At 38.9% G+C, this 23294-nt stretch overlaps 1 protein-coding gene across 1 annotated transcript in view; it reads left to right on the forward strand.

Moving 5' to 3' along the window:
- The first annotated feature begins 10288 nt into the window (after nt 1-10288).
- Nucleotides 10289-23294, forward strand: part of LRRC34 (leucine rich repeat containing 34) — a 46711-nt gene continuing 33705 nt past the window's right edge. The window contains exons 1-3 of the mRNA XM_049774491.1: nt 10289-10398; nt 11458-11576; nt 11679-11743. Of these exons, the coding sequence (XP_049630448.1) occupies nt 10325-10398; nt 11458-11576; nt 11679-11743 (258 nt within the window). The 5' untranslated portion in view covers nt 10289-10324. The remainder of the gene's footprint in view (nt 10399-11457; nt 11577-11678; nt 11744-23294) is intronic.

Below are 23294 nucleotides of genomic sequence, written 5' to 3' on the forward strand. Positions count from 1 at the left end.
CATGGGTCATTATGCAGTATACACCACATGCTGATCCATAACACATAGCTCCATAAAATCAAAAGGATTGAAATTTTACAAACTACCTTCTCCGATCATAATGCATGAAAATAAAAGTGAATTACAAAGAGACACAGAAGAACAACTTTAGTACCTGGAAATTAAACAGCTCACTGCTGAACAACCAGTGGGTCAGAGATGAAATCAACAATAAAAATAAAAATAATCTTGGAAATGAATGAGAAGACACAAATTAAAAGAATTTGTGGGACACAACAAAAGAGGAAAATTTATAATTTTGAAAGCAATCATCAGGAAGAAAGGAGCCTCCATAAATAACTTAAAAACACCAATTATAAAATTGGAAAGTGAAAAAAATGAACCCCAAATAGGAAGATGGAAAGAAATAATAGAACTTAGAGCAGAAATCAATGAATGGGAAAATCCAAAAACAATCCAAAAGATCAATGAAAGCAAGAGTGGTTCTTTGAAAAAAATAAACAAGATCTATAAGCCCACTAGCAAAACCTACAAAGAAAGAGATAGAGAAACTTAATAAACTGAATTAGAAGTGAAAAAGGGAGAATACTACAGATAGTACAAAAGTTCAAAGGGTAATTAGAAAGTATGTTAAACTATGCCACAAAACAGGAGAACCTTGTAAGAAATGGATAAATTCTTGGACTCTTATAACCTTCCAAGGTTGAGCCAAGATGATGTAGCATATCTGAACAGACCCATCACTACTGATAAAATTAAAATGGTGATTAAAATGTCTTTCCCTGGGGCTAGAGAGATGGCATGGAGGTAAGGCATTTGTCTTGCATGCATAAGGACAGTGGTACGAATCCCGGCTATCCCATATGGTCCCCCAAACCTGCCAGGGGCAATTTCTGAGCTCATAGCTAGGAGTAACCCCTGAGTGCTGCCGGGTATGACCCAAAAAAACAAAATAAAATAAAATGTCTTTCCGAAAACATAAGCCCAGGCCCAGATGGAATTACTAAGGAATTTTTTCAAACCTTTCTAGAGGATCTTGTACCAATATTTTTCAGGCTCTTCAAGGAAATTGAAGAAACATAAACACTCCCAAATAGTTTTTACAAAGCTAACATCACATTGATACCAAAAGCAGACAGAGATACTAAAGACAGAAAGAATGAGTGTGTGTGTGTGTGTGTGTGTGAGAGAGAGAGAGAGAGAGAGAGAGACAGACAGACAGACAGACAGACAGACAGAGAGAGGGAGAGAGAGACAGAGAGAAGTACAGACCAATATACCTGATAAACACAGATGCAAATAGGATCCAACACCTCATCAAGAAGGTCATACACCATGACTAAGTAGGTTTCATTCTAAAGACTCAAGGATGGTTTAACTTACACAAGTGAATCAAAAGAAAAAATAGAAACCATAATGATTATATCAATAGATGCAGAGAAAGCATTTGATAAAGGTCCAACAACCATTCATGACAAAAATTTAACAAGATGGGAATGGAAGGAACTTTTCTCAATATAATAAGTCATTTATGACAAGCCCATGGCAAATATTATACTTAGTGGAGATAAACTGAAAGCCTTTCCTCTAAAATCTGGCACAAAACAAGGTGGCCCCTTTTGCCACCTATTCAACATAGTCCTGGAGGTACTTGCCATAATAATTAGGCAAGAAAAAGATATCAAGGGAATCCAGACAGGAAAGGAAGAAGTCAAGCTCTTATTTTTGGCAGATGACATGATATTATATTTAGAAAGCCCTAAAGACTACCAAAAAGAAGCTAGAAACAGTGATTTGTATTACAAAATGACAGGCTACAAAGTCACAGAAAAATGGCCTTATACAGAAATAATGATAGACAAGAAATATACATTTTAAAAACAATCTCATTCACAGTAGTATTTTAAGAAACCTTGAAGTCAACTTAACAACGTGGGGAAGGACCTATACAAAGAAAACTACAAAACACGGCTTCAAGAAATAAAAGAAAACACAAGGAAATGTAGACATATATCCCGTTCATGGATTGGGACCATTATCATCATTAAAATGGCAATACTCCCCAAAGTATTAAACATACTTAATACAATCTCTCTTAGAATACCCATGATATTCCTCAAATAATTGGATCAAACACTCCTGAATTCATTTGGAATGATAAATGACCATGAATAGCTAAAACAACTCAGAAAAAAGAAGATGGGAAACATCACTTTCCACAACTTTAAATTGTACTATAAAGCAATAGTCATTAAAACAACATGGTATTGGAACAAAGACAGGCCCTCAGATCAGTAAAATAGACATGAGTATTTAGAGTATGACCTCCAGACATATGGTCATTCTTTGATAAAGGGGCAAGAAACTCAAAATAGAGCAAGGAAAGTCTCTTCAGCAAGTGGTGTTGGGACAACTAGTCAGCCACCATGCCAAAAAAAAAAAAAAAAAGGCAAACTAACACTGTTCACAGAAGTCAAATAAAAATGGACTTAATACCTTGATATCTAAATTGAAAAATAAGGTATATAGAAGAAACCATAGGCAAAACACTGTATGACAGTTAGACTAATGGCATCTTCAAGGAGGAAACACCAATGTCCAACAAGTAAAGCAGAGAGGACTTCAGGGGAAACTCCTATCTCTGTCTGCCTGAAACTGTGCTTCTGAATCCCCGAAGGTTTCCTCAGAGGCCTAGGGAGTGCACCCCCAAAAAACTGCATTTTGAAGTGGCTGAGTGAGTACATTCTGGGGCTGCAGGATCGCTCTACCCTGCTGTGCCTTTGTTCACTCTGAGGACTTCAGGGGAAACTCCTATCTCTGTCTGCCTGAAACTGTGCTTCTGAATTCCCAAAGGTTTCCTCAGAGGCCTAGGGAGCACACCCCCAAAAAACTGCATTTTGAAGCGGCTGAGTGAGTACATTCTGGGGCTGCAGGATCACTCTGCCCTGCTGTGCCTTGTTCACTGTGAGGACTGTCAACTAGAGGCAGCAGAAGAGCACAGCCACTTCGCTTTACGGCCACGCACTCTTTCTAATCAATGAACCCCACCACAACACGCAGGAAAAAACACACTACAAGCGTGACAATGGGGAAACCTAGCAGGCAAACACCATCCACAGAGAATGAAGACGAAAGCTCGGATGACCTAATAAATTCCAACCACCTGATTAACCTTTCAGATAAGGAGTTTAAAATAGAAATATGGAATATGTTCGTAGAACTCAAAAAGAGCATAGATTGATCTGAAGAGAACAAAAAGACAGAAATCAGAAAACTCCAAACTAAAATAACAGATCTGAAAAACACGATTGCTCAACTGAAAACCTCAATGGATAGCCTCACCAACAGGATATCAGCAGCTGAGGAGAGAATCAGAGTACTGGAAGATGTGATGCAGAAAAACTCAACACAACAGAAGAAATTGGAAAAGAACCTTAAGACAAACGAACAGGCAATGGAAAGAGTACTCAAGGCATGTGAACAGATGAAAATAGAAGTCTTTGATAAACTCAACAGAAACAACATAAGAATCATTGGAGTCCCAGAAACCCAGGAAGGAGATCTCCAAGAAGAATCAACTGTCAAAGACATCATCAAAGAGATACTCCCAGAGTTAAAGACTACATGCAATCAAATCCTGCATGCCCGAAGAATACCAGCTAAAAGAGACCCAAAGAAAAACACCCCAAGACATATCCTTGTTACAATGACAAATCCCATAGATAGAGATAGAATACTGAAAGCAGCAAGATCAAAAAGGGAAATTACATTCAAAGGAGCATCCCTAAGACAGCAGACATGTCACAAGAAACTCTCAAGGCCAGAAGACAGTGGTGGGATATTGTGACAAGACAGAATGAAATGAATGCCTCACTGAGAATACTGCACCCAGCCCGACTCACGTTCAGGTTTGGAGGAAGAATACACAGCTTCATGGATAAACAACAGCTCAGAAACTTCACAGACGATAAACAAGCCTTAAAGGAAAAACTGACAGGTCTACTCTAAGACAAGAGAGACCAACAAACACAGCAAACTTATCTACAAAGATGACATTAAATCCTCTGACAATCATCTCCCTCAATGTCAATGGACTAAATTCACCAATTAAAAGACACAGAGTGGCAAAATGGGTCAAAAAGATGAATCCAACCTTCTGCTGCCTACAAGAAACACATCTGAATAGTCAGAATAAACATAGACTCAAAATTAAAGGCTGGAGGAAAATCATCCAAGCAAACAACACCCTCAAAAAAGCTAGGGTGGCCATATTAATATCTGATGACATCAACTTTATACTCGGAAAAGTGGTAAGGGACAAAGATGGACACTACTAATCAAGGGATATGTGCAACAGGAAGAAATCAGACTATTAAACATATATGCACCCAATGAGAGACCAGCAAATTATCTAGTACAATTACTGACAAATCTGAAAGAAGAAATCAATAATAAAACAATCATTGTTGGAGACTTCAACACGGCCCTATCAACACTTGATAGGTCAACCAGACTGAAACCCAACAAAAACATACTAGCCCTGAAAAGAGTTATGGAAGAAAGAGGACTAGTAGATATATACAGGACACTCTATCCCCAAAAACCTGGATACACATTCTTCTCCAATGTACATGGGTCATTCTCCAGAATAGACTATATACTGACACATAAAACATACCTCCATAAAATCAAGAGGATAGAAATCTTGCAGGCTACCTTTGCTGACCACAAGGCTCTGAAATTAGATGTGAACTACAAAGCCACACAGAAGAAAAACTTTAACAATTGGAAATTAAACACCCTGCTAGTGAACAACCAGTGGGTCCGAGATGAAATAAAAAAAGAAATCAAAACTTTCCTGGAAACAAATGACAATGAAGACACAAACTGCCAGAATCTATGGGACACAGCAAAAACGGTCCTGAGAGGAAAATTGATAACTCTACAAGCACACATCAGGAAGGAAGGAGGAGCATGCCTGAATAACTTAATGGCACAGCTCAAAAAATTAAAAAATAACCAACAAAAGGAACCAAAAATAGGGAGACAGAAGGAAATAACAAAGCTGAAAGCAGAAATCAATGAAGTGGAAAACCAAAAAGCAATCCGAAAGATCAATGAAAGCAGAAGCTGGGTTTTTGAAAAAATAAACAAGATTGATAGACCATTGGCAAAACTCACAAAGAAAGAGAGAGAGAGAAATCTGATAACCCGTATTAGAAATGAAAAGGGGGAGATCACGACAGATATTGCAGAGATCCAAAGTGTAATCAGAGACTACTTTGAGAAACTTTATGCTACAAAACATGAGAACCTAGAAGAAATGGAAAAATTCTTGGACACTTATAACCTTCCACATTTAAGTAAGGAGGATGTAGCATATCTAAACACCCCCATCACTACCAAGGAAATTGAAACTGTAATCAAAGATCTGCCCAAAAAGAAAAGCCCAGGCCCAGATGGATTTCCTAATAAATTTTTTCAAATCTTTCAAGAGGAGCTACTACCAATCCTAGCCAAGCTCTTCCATGAAATTGAAAAAACGCGAACACTCCCAAACAGCTTTTATGAAGCTAACATCACCTTGATATCAAAACCAGACAGAGACGCTGCCAAAAAAGAAAATTACAGACCAATATCCCTGATGAATGCTGATGCAAAGATCTTCAACAAAATCCTGGCAAATAGGATCCAATGCATCATCAAGAAGATCATACACTACGACTAAGTAGGTTTCATCCCAGGAATGCAAGGATGGTTTAACATCTGTAAATCTATTAACATCATACACAACATCAACAAGAAAAATTAAAATCACATGATCATATCAATAGATGCAGAGAAAGCATTTGATAAGGTCCAACACCCATTCTTGATCAAAACTCTCAGCAAGATGGGAATGGAAGGAACCTTTCTCAATCTAGTTGAAGCCATCTACCACAAGCCAATGGCAAATATTATCCTCAATGGAGAAAAACTAAAAGCCTTTCCTCTAAATTCTGGTACAAGACAAGGCTGTCCTCTCTCACCACTCCTCTTCAACATAGTACTGGAGTTCTTGCTATAGTGATCAGGCAAGAAAAAGATATCAAGGGAATACAGATAGGAAAGGAAGAATTCAAGCTCTCATTGTTTGCAGACGACATGATACTCTACTTAGAAAACCCTAAAGACTCTACCAAAAAGCTTCTAGAAACAATAGATTCATATAGCAAGGTGGCAGGCTACAAAATCAACCTACAGAAATCAATGGCCTTTTTATACACCAATAATGATAGGGAAGATATGGAAGTCAGGAAGGCAATCCCACTCACAATAGTGCCACACAAGCTCAAATATCTTGGAGTCAACTTGACCAAAGATGTGAAGGACCTATACAAAGAAAATTATAAAGCCCTTCTCCAAGAAATATGAGAGGACACACGGAAATGGAAACACATACCCTGCTCATGGATTGGCAGGATTAACATCATTAAAATGGCAATACTCCTCAAAGCATTATACAGTTTTAATATGATCCCCTTAAAAATATCCATGACATTCTTCAAAGAAGTGGATCAAACACTTATGAAGTTCATCTGGAACAATAAACACCCTCGAATAGCTAAAGCACTCCTAGGGAAAAGGAAAATGGGTGGCATTACTTTCCTCAACTTTAAACTGTACTACAAAGCAATAATTATCAAAACAGCATGGTATTGGAATAAAGACAGACCCTCAGATCATTGGAATAGGCTTGAGTTCTCAGAGAACATTCCCTAGGCATACAATTACCGAATTTTTGACAAAGGAGCAAGAAATCCTAAGTGGAACAGGGAAAATCTCTTTAACAAGTGGTGCTGGCAGAACTGGTTAGCCACTTCCAAAAAAGCGAACATAGACCCCCAGCTAACATCATGTACGAAGGTAAAACCCAAATGGATTAAAGACCTTGATATCAGACCTGATACCATAAGGTATATAGAACAACACAAAGGTAAAACACTCCATGACATTGAGACTAAAGGCATCTTCAAGGAGGAAACTGCACTTTCCAAGCAAGTGGAAGCAGAGATTAACAGATGGGAATACATTAAAGTGAGAAGCTTCTGCACCTCAAAAGAAATTGTGCCCAGGATACAAGAGTCACCTACTGAGTGGGAGAAACTATTCACCCAACACCCTTCAGATTAGGGGCTAATATCCAAAATATACAGGGCACTGACAGAACTTTACAAGAAAAAAACATCTAATCCCATCAAAAAATGGGGAGAAGAAATGAACAGATACTTTGATAAAAAGAAATACAAATGGCCAAAAGGCACAGGAAGAAATGCTCCTCATCACTAATCATCAGGGAGATGCAAATCAAAACAAGATGAGATACCACCTCACACTGCAGAGATTGCCGCACATCACAAATAATGAGAACAATCAGTGCTGGCGGGGATGTGGAGAGAAAGGAACTCTTATCCACTGCTGGTGGGAATGCCGCCTAGTACAGCCTCTATGGAAAGCGATATGGAGGTTCCTTCAAAATCTGGAAATTGAGCTCCCATTCAACCCAGCTATTCCACTCCTAGGGATATACCCTAAGAACACAAGAATACAATACAAAAACCACTTCCTCACACCTATATTTATTGCAGCACTATTCACAATAGCCAGGCTCTGGAAACAACCAAGATGCCCTTCAACAGACGAATGGCTAAAGAAACTGTGGCACATATACACAATGGAATATTATGCAGCCATCAGGAGAGATGAATTCATGAAATTTTCCTATACATGGATGTACATGGAATCTATCATGCTGAGTGAAATAAGTCAGAAGGAGAGAGAGAGAGAGAGAGATGCAGAATAGTCTTCCTCATCTATGGGTTTTAAGATAAATAAAAGTCACTTTTGTAACAATCCTCAGAGACAATGAGAGGAGGGCTGGAACACTAGCTCACTCAATGAAGCTCACCACAAAGAGTGGTGAGTACAGCTATAGAAATAACTACACAGAGAACTACCATAATCAAGTGAATGAATGAGGGAACTGGAAGGCCTGGCTGGAAGATGCAGCTCATAACATAAGCTCACCACAAAGAGTGATGAGTGCTGTTAGAGAAGTAACTATATTGATAACTATCCTAACAATATGAATGAATGAGGGAAGTAGAAAAACTGTCTTGAGTACAAGTGTGGTTGGGGTGGGAGGAGGGAGATTTGGGACATTGGTGGTGGGAACATTGCACTGGTGAAGGGGGGTGTTCTTTACATGACTGAAATCATACAACTACAATCATATTTGTAATCATGGTGTTTATATAAATATTAAAAAGAAATATTTAATGAATATGGCAGCTCTGATGACCCAAAAAGTGCCAAAAGTACCTAATTAGCTTTTCAGATAAGAAACTTAGAGTAGATATATGGAGGATGTTCATAGAACTCAAAAAAAGCACAGATTGAGCTGAACAGACTACAAAGACAGAAATCAGAAAACTCCAGACTCTGACAGGACTGAAAAACTTGGTAGAGGAAATAAAAACCTCAAAACCTCTTTTGTCTCTGAAAATTATTGCAAGAATGTCTTTCATTTTTCTTAAAACCCATAGATGAGTATGACCATTCTGCATCTCTCTCTCTCTCTCTGACTTATTTCACTCAGTATAATAGGTTCCATGTACATCCATGTATTGGAAAATTTTATGATTTCATCTTTCTTGATGGCTGCATAATATTCCGTTGTGTATATGTACCACAGTTTCTTTAGCCATTCATCTATTGAAGGGCATCTTGGTTGTTTCCAGAGTCTTGCTGTGGTAAATAGAGCTACAATGAATATAGGTGTAAGGAAGGGATTTTTGTATTGTATTTTTGTGTTCCTAGGGTATATTCCTAAGAGTGGTATAGATGGATCATATGGGAGCTCAATTTTTCAAGGAATCTCCATATTGCTTTCCATAAAGGTTGGCCTAGACAGCATTCCTACCAGCAGTGAAAGAGAGTTCCTTTCTCTCCACATCCACACCAGCACTGTTTGTTTTCCTGAGATTGTGCCAATCTCAGTGGCATGAGATGGTACCTCATAGTTGTTTTGATTTGCATTTCCCTGACGATTAGTGATGTGGAACATCTTTTCATGTGCCTTTTGCATTTCTGGCCATTTGCATTTCTTCTTTTACAAAGTGTCTGTTCATTTCTTCTCCCAATTTTTTTTGATGGGATGATGTTTTTTTCTTGTAAAGTTCTGTCAGTACCTTGTATTTTTTGGATATTAGTCCTTTATCAGATAGGTGTTGGGTGAATAATTTCTCCCACTCAGTGGGTGTCTCTTCCAGGCACTATCTCCTTTGAGGTGCAGAAGCTTCTCAGTTTAATACAGTCCCATCTGTTTATCTCTGCTTCCACTTGTTTGGAGAGTGCTGTTTCCTCCTTAAAAAAAGCCTTTTAGTCTCAATGTCATGGAAGTGTTTCACCTACATGTTGTTCTATATATCTTATGGTTTTAGATCTGATATCGAGGTCTTTACATTTAATATTTCTGATGTTGGCTTGTGTTGTTTCCCCATTTTCACGCTTGCTGTGTTTTTTTCTTCTTCTACATTTTATGGTAAAGCTTATTTACTGGAAATGCCACTCAAATCAGAGTGGCAGTGCTCCTCTGGGCCCAACCTGCTCAGGTGTTGATTTCAAACTCGCAGGGTTCAGGAGCCCTCAGTAGTGGTATCCTTGGTGGCAACTTGGACTCACCCTGTTCAGGTGTGTTCAGAGCACCTCAGTTTCTCTGTTTCTTCAGGGATTCTGTGCGGGGAAGGGGGTAGGTTGGTCTCAAAACTGTGGTGCTCAGACACCGAAGTAAAGATGATAGCAACCCGGATTCATCCTGTTCAGGCATATCCAGGGCACCTCAGTCTTTCTGCTTTCTTCCTCTCCTCTTCCTTAATCCCTAAATGCCATCTTTTTTCCTTCTATAATCTGACTGCAAACTTTTTTTTTTTTTTTGGTTTTGGGGCCATACCTGGTGTTGTTCAGGGGGTTATTCCTGACTAATGTGCTCAAAGATCACTCCTGGCTTGAGGGACAATATGGGACACTGGGCATTGAATCAGATCGAATCGTGGTCTGTCCTAGGCTAGTACATGCAAGGCAAATAGATGCCTTACCACTTGTGACACTGCTCCTGCCTCACTCTGCATACATTATTATGTCTTTGAAAGAAGTGTGTTTATTTGTTGGCACAGATTAGACAAATTATTCTGGAATAATTTTAATGCAATTAAAGTTACAAATTTATTTTTCAAAATTTTCAGTGACTGTTCCTGATTTGCAGAAACAGTATTTGACTCTATGTATGGAAAAGCTCCAGAGAACTAACCCTTTAATTTTGCACAAATTACACGAACTAGAAGAAAACATTAAAAATGGGTAAGGAACACAAAAATTATGTTGTAACATTTATTGATATTTGTTTTATTTTAGAGAAATTTGACATCATCAGTGAAATGGATATACTTTTTCCTGGTGTGGGGCTTCTCTATGCTCAGCAGTGTTCAGGGTTTACTCCTGCATCTATGCTCAGGGATTACTTCAGACAGTGTTCAAGAAACCATATGGGATGTCTGGGATGAAACCCAGATTGGCTGTATGCAAGGCAAGCACCATATCCACTGTACTAAGACTAGCCCTTTGGCAAAATTTGTTTTGTTTTATTTTGTTTTTGTTTTTGTTTGTTTGGTTGTTTTTTTGTTTTTTTTTTGCTTTTATGGGCCACACCCTGTGACACTCGGGTTACTCCTGGCTATGTGCTCAGAAATTGTTTCAAGCTTGGGGGACCATATGGGACACTAGGGAATTGAACCACAGTCCATCCTAGGTTAGTGCATGCAAGGCAAATACCCTACCACTTGCACCACCACTCCGGCCCCTGGACATATTTTAATTCAGAGAAAAGTGGCCTGTTAGCAGGTCTAAAAGATGAGGGAGGTATATGACAAAATTTTAAACCAACTGACTCAGTTCTATGAGCTGGGTTAATTTATGCAAATAATTGAAGGCTTTAATATAATAAAGTGAAACATCTTTATTCTTGTGGAGAAGTTAAATTAGGTATAAAAAGTGACTTGTATAGTCCAGAAAGATAGTACAAGAGGTAAATTGCTTGCATCATACTCTGTTTTGAAACCCTGGCACCCCATATTGTCAGTCCATTGAGAACCATCAGAAATGACCCCTGAGCACATCCAAGAGTAAGCCCTGAGCACTGCCAAGCATCATCCAAATAAAAAAGTATTTTTTGAAATTAATGGAATATATAGTGGTTTTAATTGACCTATACTATAGGTATTTAGTAGCTTTAGATGGTATCTAAATACAAATTTAAATATAAATCATCCAGTATAATAATAAACAAATATATATAAACAATACTTTGATTTCCTTTCTGATTTTCTTTGTGTTTCAAAGTCCTATCTTGTAATTTTACAGACTAGAAGTAATTTCATTGAAGTTGGCTGGTAACAATCACTTAATACCAGTAGAAAGAATAAAAGGTACAGAGTTTTGGATTCTTTGTAAAATTTTAAAGAAGGTTCAAAATATTAAAAGTACGTATTCTTAAAAAAACAATTACCTCCTACTTTTTATTTTTCCTGGTTTTACATATTAAATTTAAAGAGTATCTGCTTCTGTTCATCTATATCCTCCAGGTTTGGATGTGAGATATAACAGCATTGGTGATACTGGTGCATTCTATGCAGCAAGACTGTTACAGGTATTATTTTACTATATACTGGGGTTTTTATTATTTTTCTCCCCAGCAGGCAGTTAAGAATGGCCCAGTTAAGTTCTGTCTTCCCAACAACTCAAAAAAATAGGTTAGAAGTTAAGCCTTTATTGAAGACTTCACTTTGAGAGAATCTCCCTCAGCTAAAATGTTGCTGTATAGCGTTGCATTATATCTCAACAGTGTGGTCAACAAGAATAGATGTATTAAAAGAATTTGTCTTGAAAGATATACAAATACATGTGTTATGTTTTCTTTTCTGTTTAAAGAAGCATATATCATTTTTTCCTTTTATTTTTCTAGCTATTCATTATCTGCTAAAAGCCCATGTGAACTCCCAATGGTCTTAAAATTTTGATATCCATTAAAAGGAAAACAATATAAGAATGAATGATAATTTTAAAAATATGATATGCCGAGGGTTGGAGTGATACCACAATGGGTAGGGCCAACTCAGGTTCAGTCCCCAGCATCCCATATGGTCCCCTGAGCCTGCCAGGAGTAATTTCTGAGTACAGAGCTAGGAGTAAACCCTGAAAGCCAATGAGTGTGGCCCCACCCTCAAATATATATATATATGTATATATATGTATATGTATATGTATATATATGATCAAATTATTCTCAGCAATAACAAGTAAAAATGTTTCAAAATCATCATCAAATCATTGTTCTATTTAGAATGAAATTGCTTAGTCTATTGGTGCACACACTATTGGTGCACACATACGGAGTTTTCTCAACAAACTGGAAATATGATCCAGCTATACCACTCCTAGGGATATACCCTAGGAACACAAAAACGCAACACAAAAATCCCTTCCTCACACCTATATTCATTGCAGCACTATTTACAATAGACAGACTCTGAAAACAACCAAGATACCCTTCAACAGATGAATGGCTAAAGAAACTGGTACATATACACAAATGGAATATTATGCAGCCATTAGGAGAAATTAAGTCATGAAATTTTTCTATACTTGGATAGACATGGAAACTACTATACTGAGTAAAATAAGTCAGAGGGAGAGAGGCACAGAATAGTCTCACTCATCTACGGGTTTTAAGAGAAGTTAAAGATATTGTAATAATTCCCAGAGATGAGAGCCGGAAGGACCAGTTCATGAAATGAAACTCACCTGAAAGAGGGGTGAGTGCAGTTAGAGAAATAATACACTAACAACTACCATGACAGTGTTAATGAGTGGAGAGAAGTAGAATGTCTGTCTCAAATACAGGCAGGGGGGTTGGGAGGAGCAGGGCGATGGGGGTCATTGGTAGTGGGAATGTTGCACTGGTGAAGGGGGGATGTTCTTTTTGTGAGTGAAACCCAACTACAGTCATGTTTATAATCACGGTACTTAAATAAAGTTTTTTTGTTTGATTTTTTTAGTTTTTGGGTCACACCCGGCGGTGCTCAGGGGTTACTCCTGGCTGTCTGCTCAGAAATAGCTCCTGGCAGGCACAGGGGACCATATGGGACACTGGGATTCAAACCAAACACCGCTGTGCTATCTCTCCGGGCCCTTAAATAAAGATATTATTAAAAAAAAAAAAAGGTGCACACACGTGGTTTATAAAATGTCAACATTCCAGGTTAAGGAAACCTTAACATTTACACTGGAAACCCACTAACATTATACATTAGAAACCCATTTGTGCATTTGGTCTAACTGTGGCTAATATCTAGTTGTCATTCTGGTTTGTCTTTTGAAACCAATTATACAGGTTTTTGTATGATTAGTATAATATTATGTAATAATATGATTTAGTAAAATATTAAATCCTGACTTTTATTCATTGGTCAAACTAGAACATAGTATTACATAGCAGCCATGTTGATGTTTAAATGAAAATGATTGTTGCCCCCTATTTATAGGTGTTTTTAAATTAATTAGTTAATTAATATTTTGGTTTTTAGGTCACACCCGGTGACACTCAGGGGTTACTCTTGGCTATGCACTCAGAAATCGCTCCTGGCTTGGGAGACCATATGGGATTTCTGGGGGAATAACCATGGTCAATCCTAGGTTAGCGCATGCAAGGCAGACGCACCACTCCAGCCCCTATTTATAGGTCTTTTGCTAGTACAAAATAACAAATGTCAGTCTCTGTTCTAGATTCTTGGTCCAGAACTCCTAAAACCCCATAAGTTATAAATGATAAAAATCACTAGGAGCATCTTTGTCCTATTGAGGGGGCTGTGAGTAAATTTCTTTTTTTTTTTTTTTAATTTTTTATTTGTAATTATGAGAACAAGGATGCAAAGAAAGAGGACAAGGTAAAGTTACAGTGGAAGGACAATACATAACATAATTCTCAGAAGTCCCCTTGCTGATATCCCAACTTTGAAATTTCATCCAAAGAACATTAAGATTGTAACACACTATAATATTTCTTAACAGCACACAAGGCAATCTAAAGCCATAAAACTTACATAACTCCTTAAACATTACAGGCATAGCATTTTTTTTTACATTTCCATATTCATGCATATTAGCTTAAGTTGACCTCAAATCTTAACTGGGTTCTTTTTAAGGATTAGAGTCAAAGGAGCACAGCAAAAATGGTGTTAGAGTGGCAATTGTTGTTTGCATAGGCCCACCAAAATATGAGGGACATGGAAAGAAATAACCTTGGCCTAAATACAAAAAGACCCGACCCCTGAAGGTTCCTGGCACAAGACCAACTCTAGGCTCCAGGCAAGCTAGATCGTCCAATCCAAGACATTGTCTGTAGTGCCAACACACTTATATTTTTCACACAGTCTCTGTTGTTGGTATCAAGCTTCTGTATTTAAGATCCTGGAATCTGTATATCCAACATTGAAGTCAGGATGTGGAGCGTCCTCTGGTTTCACCTTACAATCAAAGGGCAATGCAGGGAGCCCTGTCCTGTAAGCAAATCGTTGTTGTTGTTAAGTCTTCTCAGTGTTAATGGAAGTCTCTTTTGAGCAGGACAATGTCTGAGCAGTGTAGAGTCTTCCTTGGTAGAGGATTGCTTCCAGGTGATGCTATAGACCAGCCTGGATGTTTTGTGGATGGCTTCCCTGGTTCAGGGGAATGCCCTTTCTTCTGAGGTCTGTGCCAGGTCGTTATGTCAATGTTCAGGGTGTAAGGTCCCTTTGCACTATAAGATTAGTCTGTACCAATCTCTATTAGATAGGATCTTATTTATATGTATAGTATTTTCCCATTTTAATGTGCCTATACAAAAAAGGAGCAATGCCACGTGGTGTTCTTGGCCCATAAGGGGGTGATAAGAACAATTATGGTTCAATCATAAGCATTAATCTGGGGGACTCTTTCTCTAAGATTCCTTGTTAAACAGCTCAAAAAGAGAAGAAGAAAAGCGGTTAGAATCGTCACTATATAAGACAACATTTAGTAAGAATTATAGCTGTCAGAGAAAAAAAACCAAAATATTCTAAAGAAATACGTGTCCATTTTATGTATCTTGAAACAGTTTGGGGTTGTTACACACAATGCACGGCTTTGGTCTGTGATAACGCTTGTACACTACTGATTAAAAAGAGTAATGTAGATTAGAGATGTTTGGGGGGGATAGAGAGTAAAGGAATAAAAAAGAGCTTTGTAGGGATGTGGGAAAGGGCACGATACATAATAAAGATTCTGGATACGTAAAAAGTAACATAACAGTAGGAATACACTTAATATATGAAGTACGCGCGGGGGCGCCCCCGCGCGGTTCTGCAGTTTTGGGATGCAAAGGGCGGGATTTCTCCCCCGCCTCCCCCCAGGGCCCGATTAACCAGGCGTGGCCCTGAAGACCCACCAGGTTTGGGGGGATCTTGGCCCCCTGGACTAGGAGTTCAGCCCAGGGGACCTGTGGCTAGCTGTCCTGCCCAGAGCCCCCCACATACCAGTCAAACACCCAGAAATCCTGGCATGTGGAGTGGTCTGAGCCCAGCCGTGCCTCTGCAGTTTTGGGATGCAAAGGGCGGGATTTCTCCCCCGCCTCCCCCCAGGGCCCGATTAACCAGGCGTGGCCCTGAAGACCCACCAGGTTTGGGGGGATCTTGGCCCCCTGGACTAGGAGTTCAGCCCAGGGGACCTGTGGCTAGCTGTCCTACCCAGAGCCCCCCACATACCAGTCAAACACCCAGAAATCCTGGCATGTGGAGTGGTCTGAGCCCAGCTGTGCCTCTGCAGTTTTGGGATGCAAAGGGCGGGATTTCTCCCCCACCTCCCCCCAGGGCCCGATTAACCAGGCGTGGCCCTGAAGACCCACCAGGTTTGGGGGGATCTTTCTTTTTTTTTTTTTTTTGGTTTTTTGGGCCACACTCGTTTGATGCTCAGGGGTTACTCCTGGCTAAGCACTCAGAAATCGCTTCTGGGTTGGGGAGATCATATGGGACGCCAGGGAATCAAACCGCGGTCCTTCCTTGGCTAGCGCTTGCAAGGCAGACACCTTACCTCTAGCGCCACTTCGCCGGCCCCAGTGAGTAAATTCTTGTATGACTCTTCTATCAGGCTTTTGAATAGAAAAACAGACCATGGTTAGAAACTTGAAATTTTTACATTTGTAGGCTGGTAATGTCATTAATCATCAATCATGCTATGGCTGGGAAGATTAACTAAAATAGTAGGGTTCATGCCTACCAAGAGCAAGGCCATGATTTTGATCATAGACTGCATAGTTTCCTGAGCATCATAAAGTATAGTCCTGATGGTCCTAAAGGAACTTGGGAATGTACCTTGGGTTGAGCTCAACCAGGAGTGGCCCTTATAAGAAATATAACATTAAAAAATAATTGACTATCCCTAAATTATTCAAATAGTATGAGGCTGGATAACTTTCTAGTGGTGAAGACATCTACAAGGTTATAACTTCTCAAGCTTGAAGACCTCTCAGTCCTTGCATATGTGTCTCTTCATCTGGCTGTACCCTTTATATTTCATCTCTTTTAATAAACTGCTAAACCTAAGTGTTACCTGAGTTCTGAGAGCCACTCTGCAGATTATTCCAGACAGAGAAATCTATTGGAGATATAGATTTATGCCCCAGCCCCCAGAAGCATGAACTTGTGAACACCTGAAGTGGGTGAGAACTGTCTTATGGGACAAAAGCCTTAACTTGTGGGACTTGATTTTCTCTCCGGGTACTTCAGGATCAAGTTGCAGAACACACATTGGCATACCAAACAATTACTTTGTGTAGTGAAATGAAATATAAGGAGAGAGAAAGAGAAAGGAGGAGGAGGAGGAGAAAGAAGAGGAGGAGGAGGAGAAAGAAGAGGAGGAGGAGGAGGAGAAAGAAGAGGAGGAGGAAACATCCCTTTATATAATGCTCACTTAAAGTTTGCCAAAGGAGAGAGAGTGAGAGAGAGAAAAAGAGAGAAAGCAAGAGGAGGAGGAAGGGCCAAAGCTCCAGGGTCAAATTGCTACAGTTTGGGATGGGAGAGAGAAAGAAAGCAGAGCAAAGTACATATTGCTGAATCTTCCTATTAGGCCCAGCCTGGGGGCATATGCTCCCTGCCACCACCACCACTCCCCACCTGCAGGATCTTCCTCCCTTCCTCCCCTTTTCTAATTGCCAGGCTTCTCCTTTTATACCCTTCAGTTGACAGTTACTGGGGGGCAGTCCCAGTTTATTGATAGTTACAAGAGGCATCATCACCCCTTAAAGATAAATTGACATGGGGCCGAAGTTGTGGCACAGTGGTAAGTCAGCACGCGACTGACTGGGACGGACCTTGCTTCAATCTCCAGCATCCCATATGATCCCCGAGCCAGGAGCGATTTCAGAGTGCATGGCTAAGAGTTGCCCCTGAGTGTCACCGGGTGTGGCCCAAAAACCAAAAAAAGAAAGAAAAGGAAAAATAAAAATAATAAATTAACATACAGTAACACATGTTTATTGTATAAAGGTTTATCCAGTTTCCAGGAGTATCTATGCCATAGCATCCTGAGTAAAAGAAAACATGGAGGGAGGAATTTTCAAAAACAACCTAGACTCCAGAGTGGTTCCTCAAGTGTTACCTGAGGCTGTAATCTCCACTATTGCCCTGGAGAGAATGGGAGAGTCCTGCTAAACATGGAGAAGAGCCTCACTCAAAGGTTGGAAGTCAGCACCATGGTTTTACAAAGCAGAGGGCAGCCAAAAAATAATCTTCCTCTCAATAGAGCTTCTCCAGAGATTTCCCTGGCAATGGGGAGAGTGATGTAGAAAAGACCTTTAGAGTATAAAATGCATATAAAGTAAAGCAATGCAGATCCCCACTAAGGGAATATATATATTCACACACACACACACACACACACACACACACACACACACACACACACACACACACCTGAGAAGGAATTCAGAGTGGAAGTGGAAATAATTAGGATGTTTATTGAGCTCAAAGAAACAACCCTCCTATAAAATGCAAGATAAAAGAGGATATTAGTAAACTATTTGCCTTGCATTCCGCAGACCCAAAGGTTTGATCATTGGCACCCCTTATGGTCCTCTTAGCACTGCTAGGAGCAATTCCTGAGCATAGAGCCTGAAGTAAGCCCTGAGTACCAATGGGTATGGCTTCAAAGCAAACAGGAAAAAAAAAAAACCCATCAACAATAACAAAACTACAAACAAATGACAGAACTGAAAAACTTGACAAAATGAAAAAAATCATGAAAGGCCTCACTAGCAGTGTAATAGCTAATGAGGACAGAATCATTGAGCTCTAAAATAAGGTGCAAAAATATCCAGATAACAGAAGATAGGGAAAACCCCCAAATAAACACATAGCTAACAAGAGAATTTAGGAATGAATTCAAGAAAAACAAACAAACAAACAAACAAAAAACAAGAATCATCAGGGTCCCAGAGGGCCAGGATAGCAACGCTGATGAAGAGCAAAAGTAAAAATATTGTTGCTGAGTGGCCAGAGTGATAATCAGCATGGGTGGTTTGCCATGATTGTAATCAACCTGAGTTTGATCCTCGGCACCCCAGTTTTTCCCCAGAGCACTTCCAGAAATGGTCTCTGAGCACAGAGCCAAGAGTAACTGTTAAGCATCTCAGGTGTGGACTCAAAAACAAAGCATGCAAAAAAAAATAATTGTTGAGATCTCTCAGCTGGTAAACATGTACCTATATCTAAAAGGCTCAATGTGTACCAGCTAAAAAAAGATTCAAATAAAAATATTCCAAAACGTCCTAATCAGAATGATGAAAGCCAGAGATAGATTTAGAATTCTAGATTAAAGGAGCATCCTTACGATTTTGAGAAATTTTACCCCCCAAAAAATTCCCTCTGTCTTTGGACAGGGATGGGTTATAATAAGAAAGAGCAACCCCTCCCTAAAAAAAATCTCAGTGAAATAAACACTCCACCAAGAATACTTTACCCAGCCAGGCTCTCATTCAGATTTGCAGGAATGATACATAAGTTCATGGATAAACAACAGCTCAGAAACATCATGACTTAAAATTATCTCTACAAGAACAAAGGGGGCTACTTTAAGATAAGATAAATCCCAAACTCCTACAGAAAGATGGCAGAAAGATGTGAAAATAATCTAATGTCAATGAACTAAATGCAACAATTAAGATACATATTGGCAGGATGGATTAGAAAATTAAACCCAACATTCTTCTACTTGCAAGAAACACATTTAAATAGTCATTGCAAACCCAGATTCAAAGACAACACTTGGGAGACAAACCATCAAGCAAACAACTCCCTCAAAAAGTTCATATGGCCACACTAGCAGGAGGCAACATAGATTTCAGACTCCAGAAAGTTATGAGACAGTGAGGGTTGTTTCTTTTTTTTCATATTAAATTTTTTTAATTTGTTATTTAAACAACTTTATTACATACATGATTGTGTTTGGGTTTCAGTAATATAAAGAACACCACCCATCACCAGTGCAACATTCCCATCACCAATGTCCCAAATCTCCCTCCTCCACACTCAACCCCTGCCTGTACTCTAGACAGGCTTTCTATTTCCCTCGTACATTCTAATTATTAGGATAGTTCGAAACTTAGTTATTTCTCTAACTAAACTCATCCCTGTTTGTGGTGAGCTTTATGAGGTGAGCTGTAACTTGCAGCTCTTTTCTCTTTTGTGTCTGAAAGTTATTATTGCAAGAATGTCTTTCATTTTTCTTAAAACCTATAGATGAGTGAGGCCATTCTGCATCTTTCTCTCTCTCTCTGACTTATTTCACTCAGCATAATAGATTCCATGTACATCCATGTATAGGAAAATTTCATGACTTCATCTCCTGACAGCTGCATAATATTCCATTGTGTATATGTCCACAGTTTCTTTAGCCATTCGTCTGTTGAAGCGTATCTTGGCTGTATCCAGAGTCTTGCTAGGTAAATAGTGCTGCAATGAATATAGGTGTAAGGAAGGGGTTTTTGTATTGTATTTTTGTGTTCCTGGAGTTGTATAGCTGGGTCATATGGGAGCTCAATTTTCAGTTTTTGGAGGAATCTCCATATTGCTTTCCATAAAGGTTGAACTAGATGGCATTCCCATCAGCAGTGGATAAGAGTTCCTTTCTCTCCACATCCCTGCCAACACTGCTTGTTCTCTTTCTTTGTGATGTGTGCCAATCTCTGGGGTGTGAGGTGGCACCTCATAATTTTTTTGATTTGCTTCTCCCTGATGATTAGTGATGTGGAACATTTTTTCATGTGTCTTTTGGCCATTTGTATTTTTTCTTTATCAAAGTGTCTGTGCATTTCTTCTCCCCATTTTTTGATGGGATTAGATGTTTTTTTTTCTTGTAAATTTCTGTCAGTGCCTTGTATATTTTGGAGATTAGCCTCTTGTCTGATGGGTATTCGGTAAATAGTTTCTGCCACTCAGTGGGGGGGCTCTTGTATCCTGGGCGCTATTTCTTTTGAGGTGCAGAAGCTTCTCAGTTTAATATGTTCCCATCTGTTAATCTCTGCATTCACTTGCTTGGAGAGTGCAATTTCCTCTTTGAAGATACCTTTAGTCTCAATGTCCTGGAGTGTTTTACCTGCGTATTGTTCTATATATCTTATGGTTTCGGGTCTGATATCGAGGTCTTTCATCCATTTGGATTTAACCTTTGTACATGATGTTAGCTCGAGGTCTAAGTTCAATTTTTTGCAAGTGGCTAGCCAGTTGTGCCAACACCACTTGTTGAAGAGGCTTTCCCTGCTCCATTTAGGATTTCTTGCTCCTTTATCAAAATTAGGTGATTGTATGTCTGGGGAACATTCTCTGAGTATTCAAGCCTATTCCACTGATCTTTATTCCAATACCATGCTGTTTGATAACTATTGCTTTATAGTACAGTTTAAAGTTGGGGAAAGTAATTCCTCCCATATTCTTTTCCCCAATGATTGCTTTAGCTATTATAGGGTGTTTATTGTTCCAAATAAATTTCAAAATTGCCTGATCCACTTCTTTGAAGAATGTCATGGGTATCTTGAGGGATCGCATTAAATCTGTACAATGCTTTGGGCAGTATTGCCATTTTAATGATGTTAATCTTGCCAATCCATGAGCAGGGTGTGTGCTTCCATTTCTGCGTGTCCTCTCTTATTTCTTGGAGCAGTTTTATAGTTTTCTTTGTATAGGTCCTTCACATTTTTAGTCAAGTTGATTCCAAGATATTTGAGTTTGTGGGGCACTATTGTGAATGGGGTTGTTTTCTTAATGTCCATTTCTTCCTTATTACTATTGGTGTATAGAAAGGCCATTGATTTTTGTGTGTTAATTTTGTAGCCTGCCACCTTGCTATATGAGTCTATTGTTTCTAGAAGCTTTTTTGTAGAGACTTTAGGGTTTTCTAGGTAGAGTATCATGTCATCTGCAAACAACGAGAGCTTGACTTCTTTTCCTATCTGGATTCTCTTGATATCTTTTTCTTTCCTAATAGCTATAGCAATTACTTCCAGTGCTATGTTGAATAGGAGTGGTGAGAGAGGGCAGCCTTGTCTTGTGCCAGAATTTAGAGGAAAGGCTTTCAGTTTTTCTCCATTGAGGACAATATTTGCCTCTGGCTTGTGGTAGATGGCCTTAACTATATTGAGAAAGGTTCCTTCCATTCCCATCTTGCTGAGAGTTTTGATCAAGAATGGGTGTTGGACCTTATCAAATGCTTTCTCTGCATCTATTGATATGATCATGTGATTTCTATTTTTCTTGTTGTTGATGTTGTGTATTATGTTGATAGATTTATGGATGTTAAACTAGTCTTGCTTTCCTGGGATGTAACCTATTTGATCGTAGTGGATGATCTTCTTAATGAGGCATTGAATCCTATTTGCCAGGATTTTGTTGAGGATCTTTGCATCTGTATTTATCAGCGATATTGGTCTGTAATTTTCTTTTTTGGTAGCATCTCTGTCTGGTTTAGGTATCAAGGTGATGTTGGCTTCATAAAAGCTATTTGGAAGTGTTCCTGTGTTTTTGAAATCATGAAAGAGTCTTGCCATGATTGGCAGAAGTTCCTCTTGAAAGGTTTGAAAGAATTCATTAGTAAATCCATCTGGGCCTGGACTTTTGTTTTTGGGCAGACATTTGATTACTGTCTTATTTTCCTCAATAGTGATGGTGTGTTTAGATATGCTACATCTCTTCATTCAACTGTGGAAGATTATAAGAGTCCAAAAATTTATCCATTTCTTCCAGGTGTTCATAGAGTTTCTCAAAGTAGTTTCTGATTACCCTTTGAATCTCTACCATATCAGTAGTGATCTCTCCTTTTTCATTCCTAATATGAGTTATCAAGTCTCTCTCTCTCTCTTTCTTTGTTAATTTTGCCAGTGGTCTATCAATCTTGTTGATTTTTTCAAAGAACCAACTTTTGCTTTCGTTGATCTTTTGGATTGTTTTTTGGGTTTCCACTTCATTGATTTCTGCTCTCAGCTTTGTTATTTCCTTCTGTCTCCCTATTTTTGGGTCCTTTTGTTTAGTACTTTCTAATTCTATGAGCTGCGTCATTAAGCTATTCAGGTATGCCCCTTCCTCTTTCCTGATGTGTGCTTGCAAAGCTATAAATTTTCCTCTCAGTACCACTTTTGCTGTATCCCATAGGTTCTGATAGTTTGTGTCTCCATTGTCATTTGTTTCTAGGAAAGTTTTGATTTCCTCTTGATTTTATTTCGGACCCACTGGTTATTCAGTATTAGGCTGTTTAACTTCCAGGTATTAAAGTTTTTTTCTGTGTCCCTTTGTGATTCACATATAATTTCAGGGCCTTGTGTTCAGCAAAGGTAGCCTGCAAAAATTTTATCCTCTTGATGTTATGGAGGTATGTTTTATGTGCTAGCATGTAGTCTATCCTGGAGAATGTCCTATGTACATTAGAGAAGAATGTGTATCCAGGCTTCTGGGGGTGGAATGTCCTGTATATATCTACTAGGCCTCTTTCTTCCATTTCTCTTTTCAGGTCTAGTATATTCTTGTTGGTTTTCAGTCTGGTTGACCTGTCAAGTGTTGACAATGCCGTGTTGAGGTGTCCCACAATTATTGTGTTGTTATTGATATTATTTTTTAGATTTGTCAACAATTATAGTAATTGTTTTG

This window comes from Suncus etruscus, chromosome 6, assembly GCF_024139225.1.
Source record: "Suncus etruscus isolate mSunEtr1 chromosome 6, mSunEtr1.pri.cur, whole genome shotgun sequence".
Taxonomy (NCBI): Eukaryota; Metazoa; Chordata; class Mammalia; order Eulipotyphla; family Soricidae; genus Suncus; species Suncus etruscus.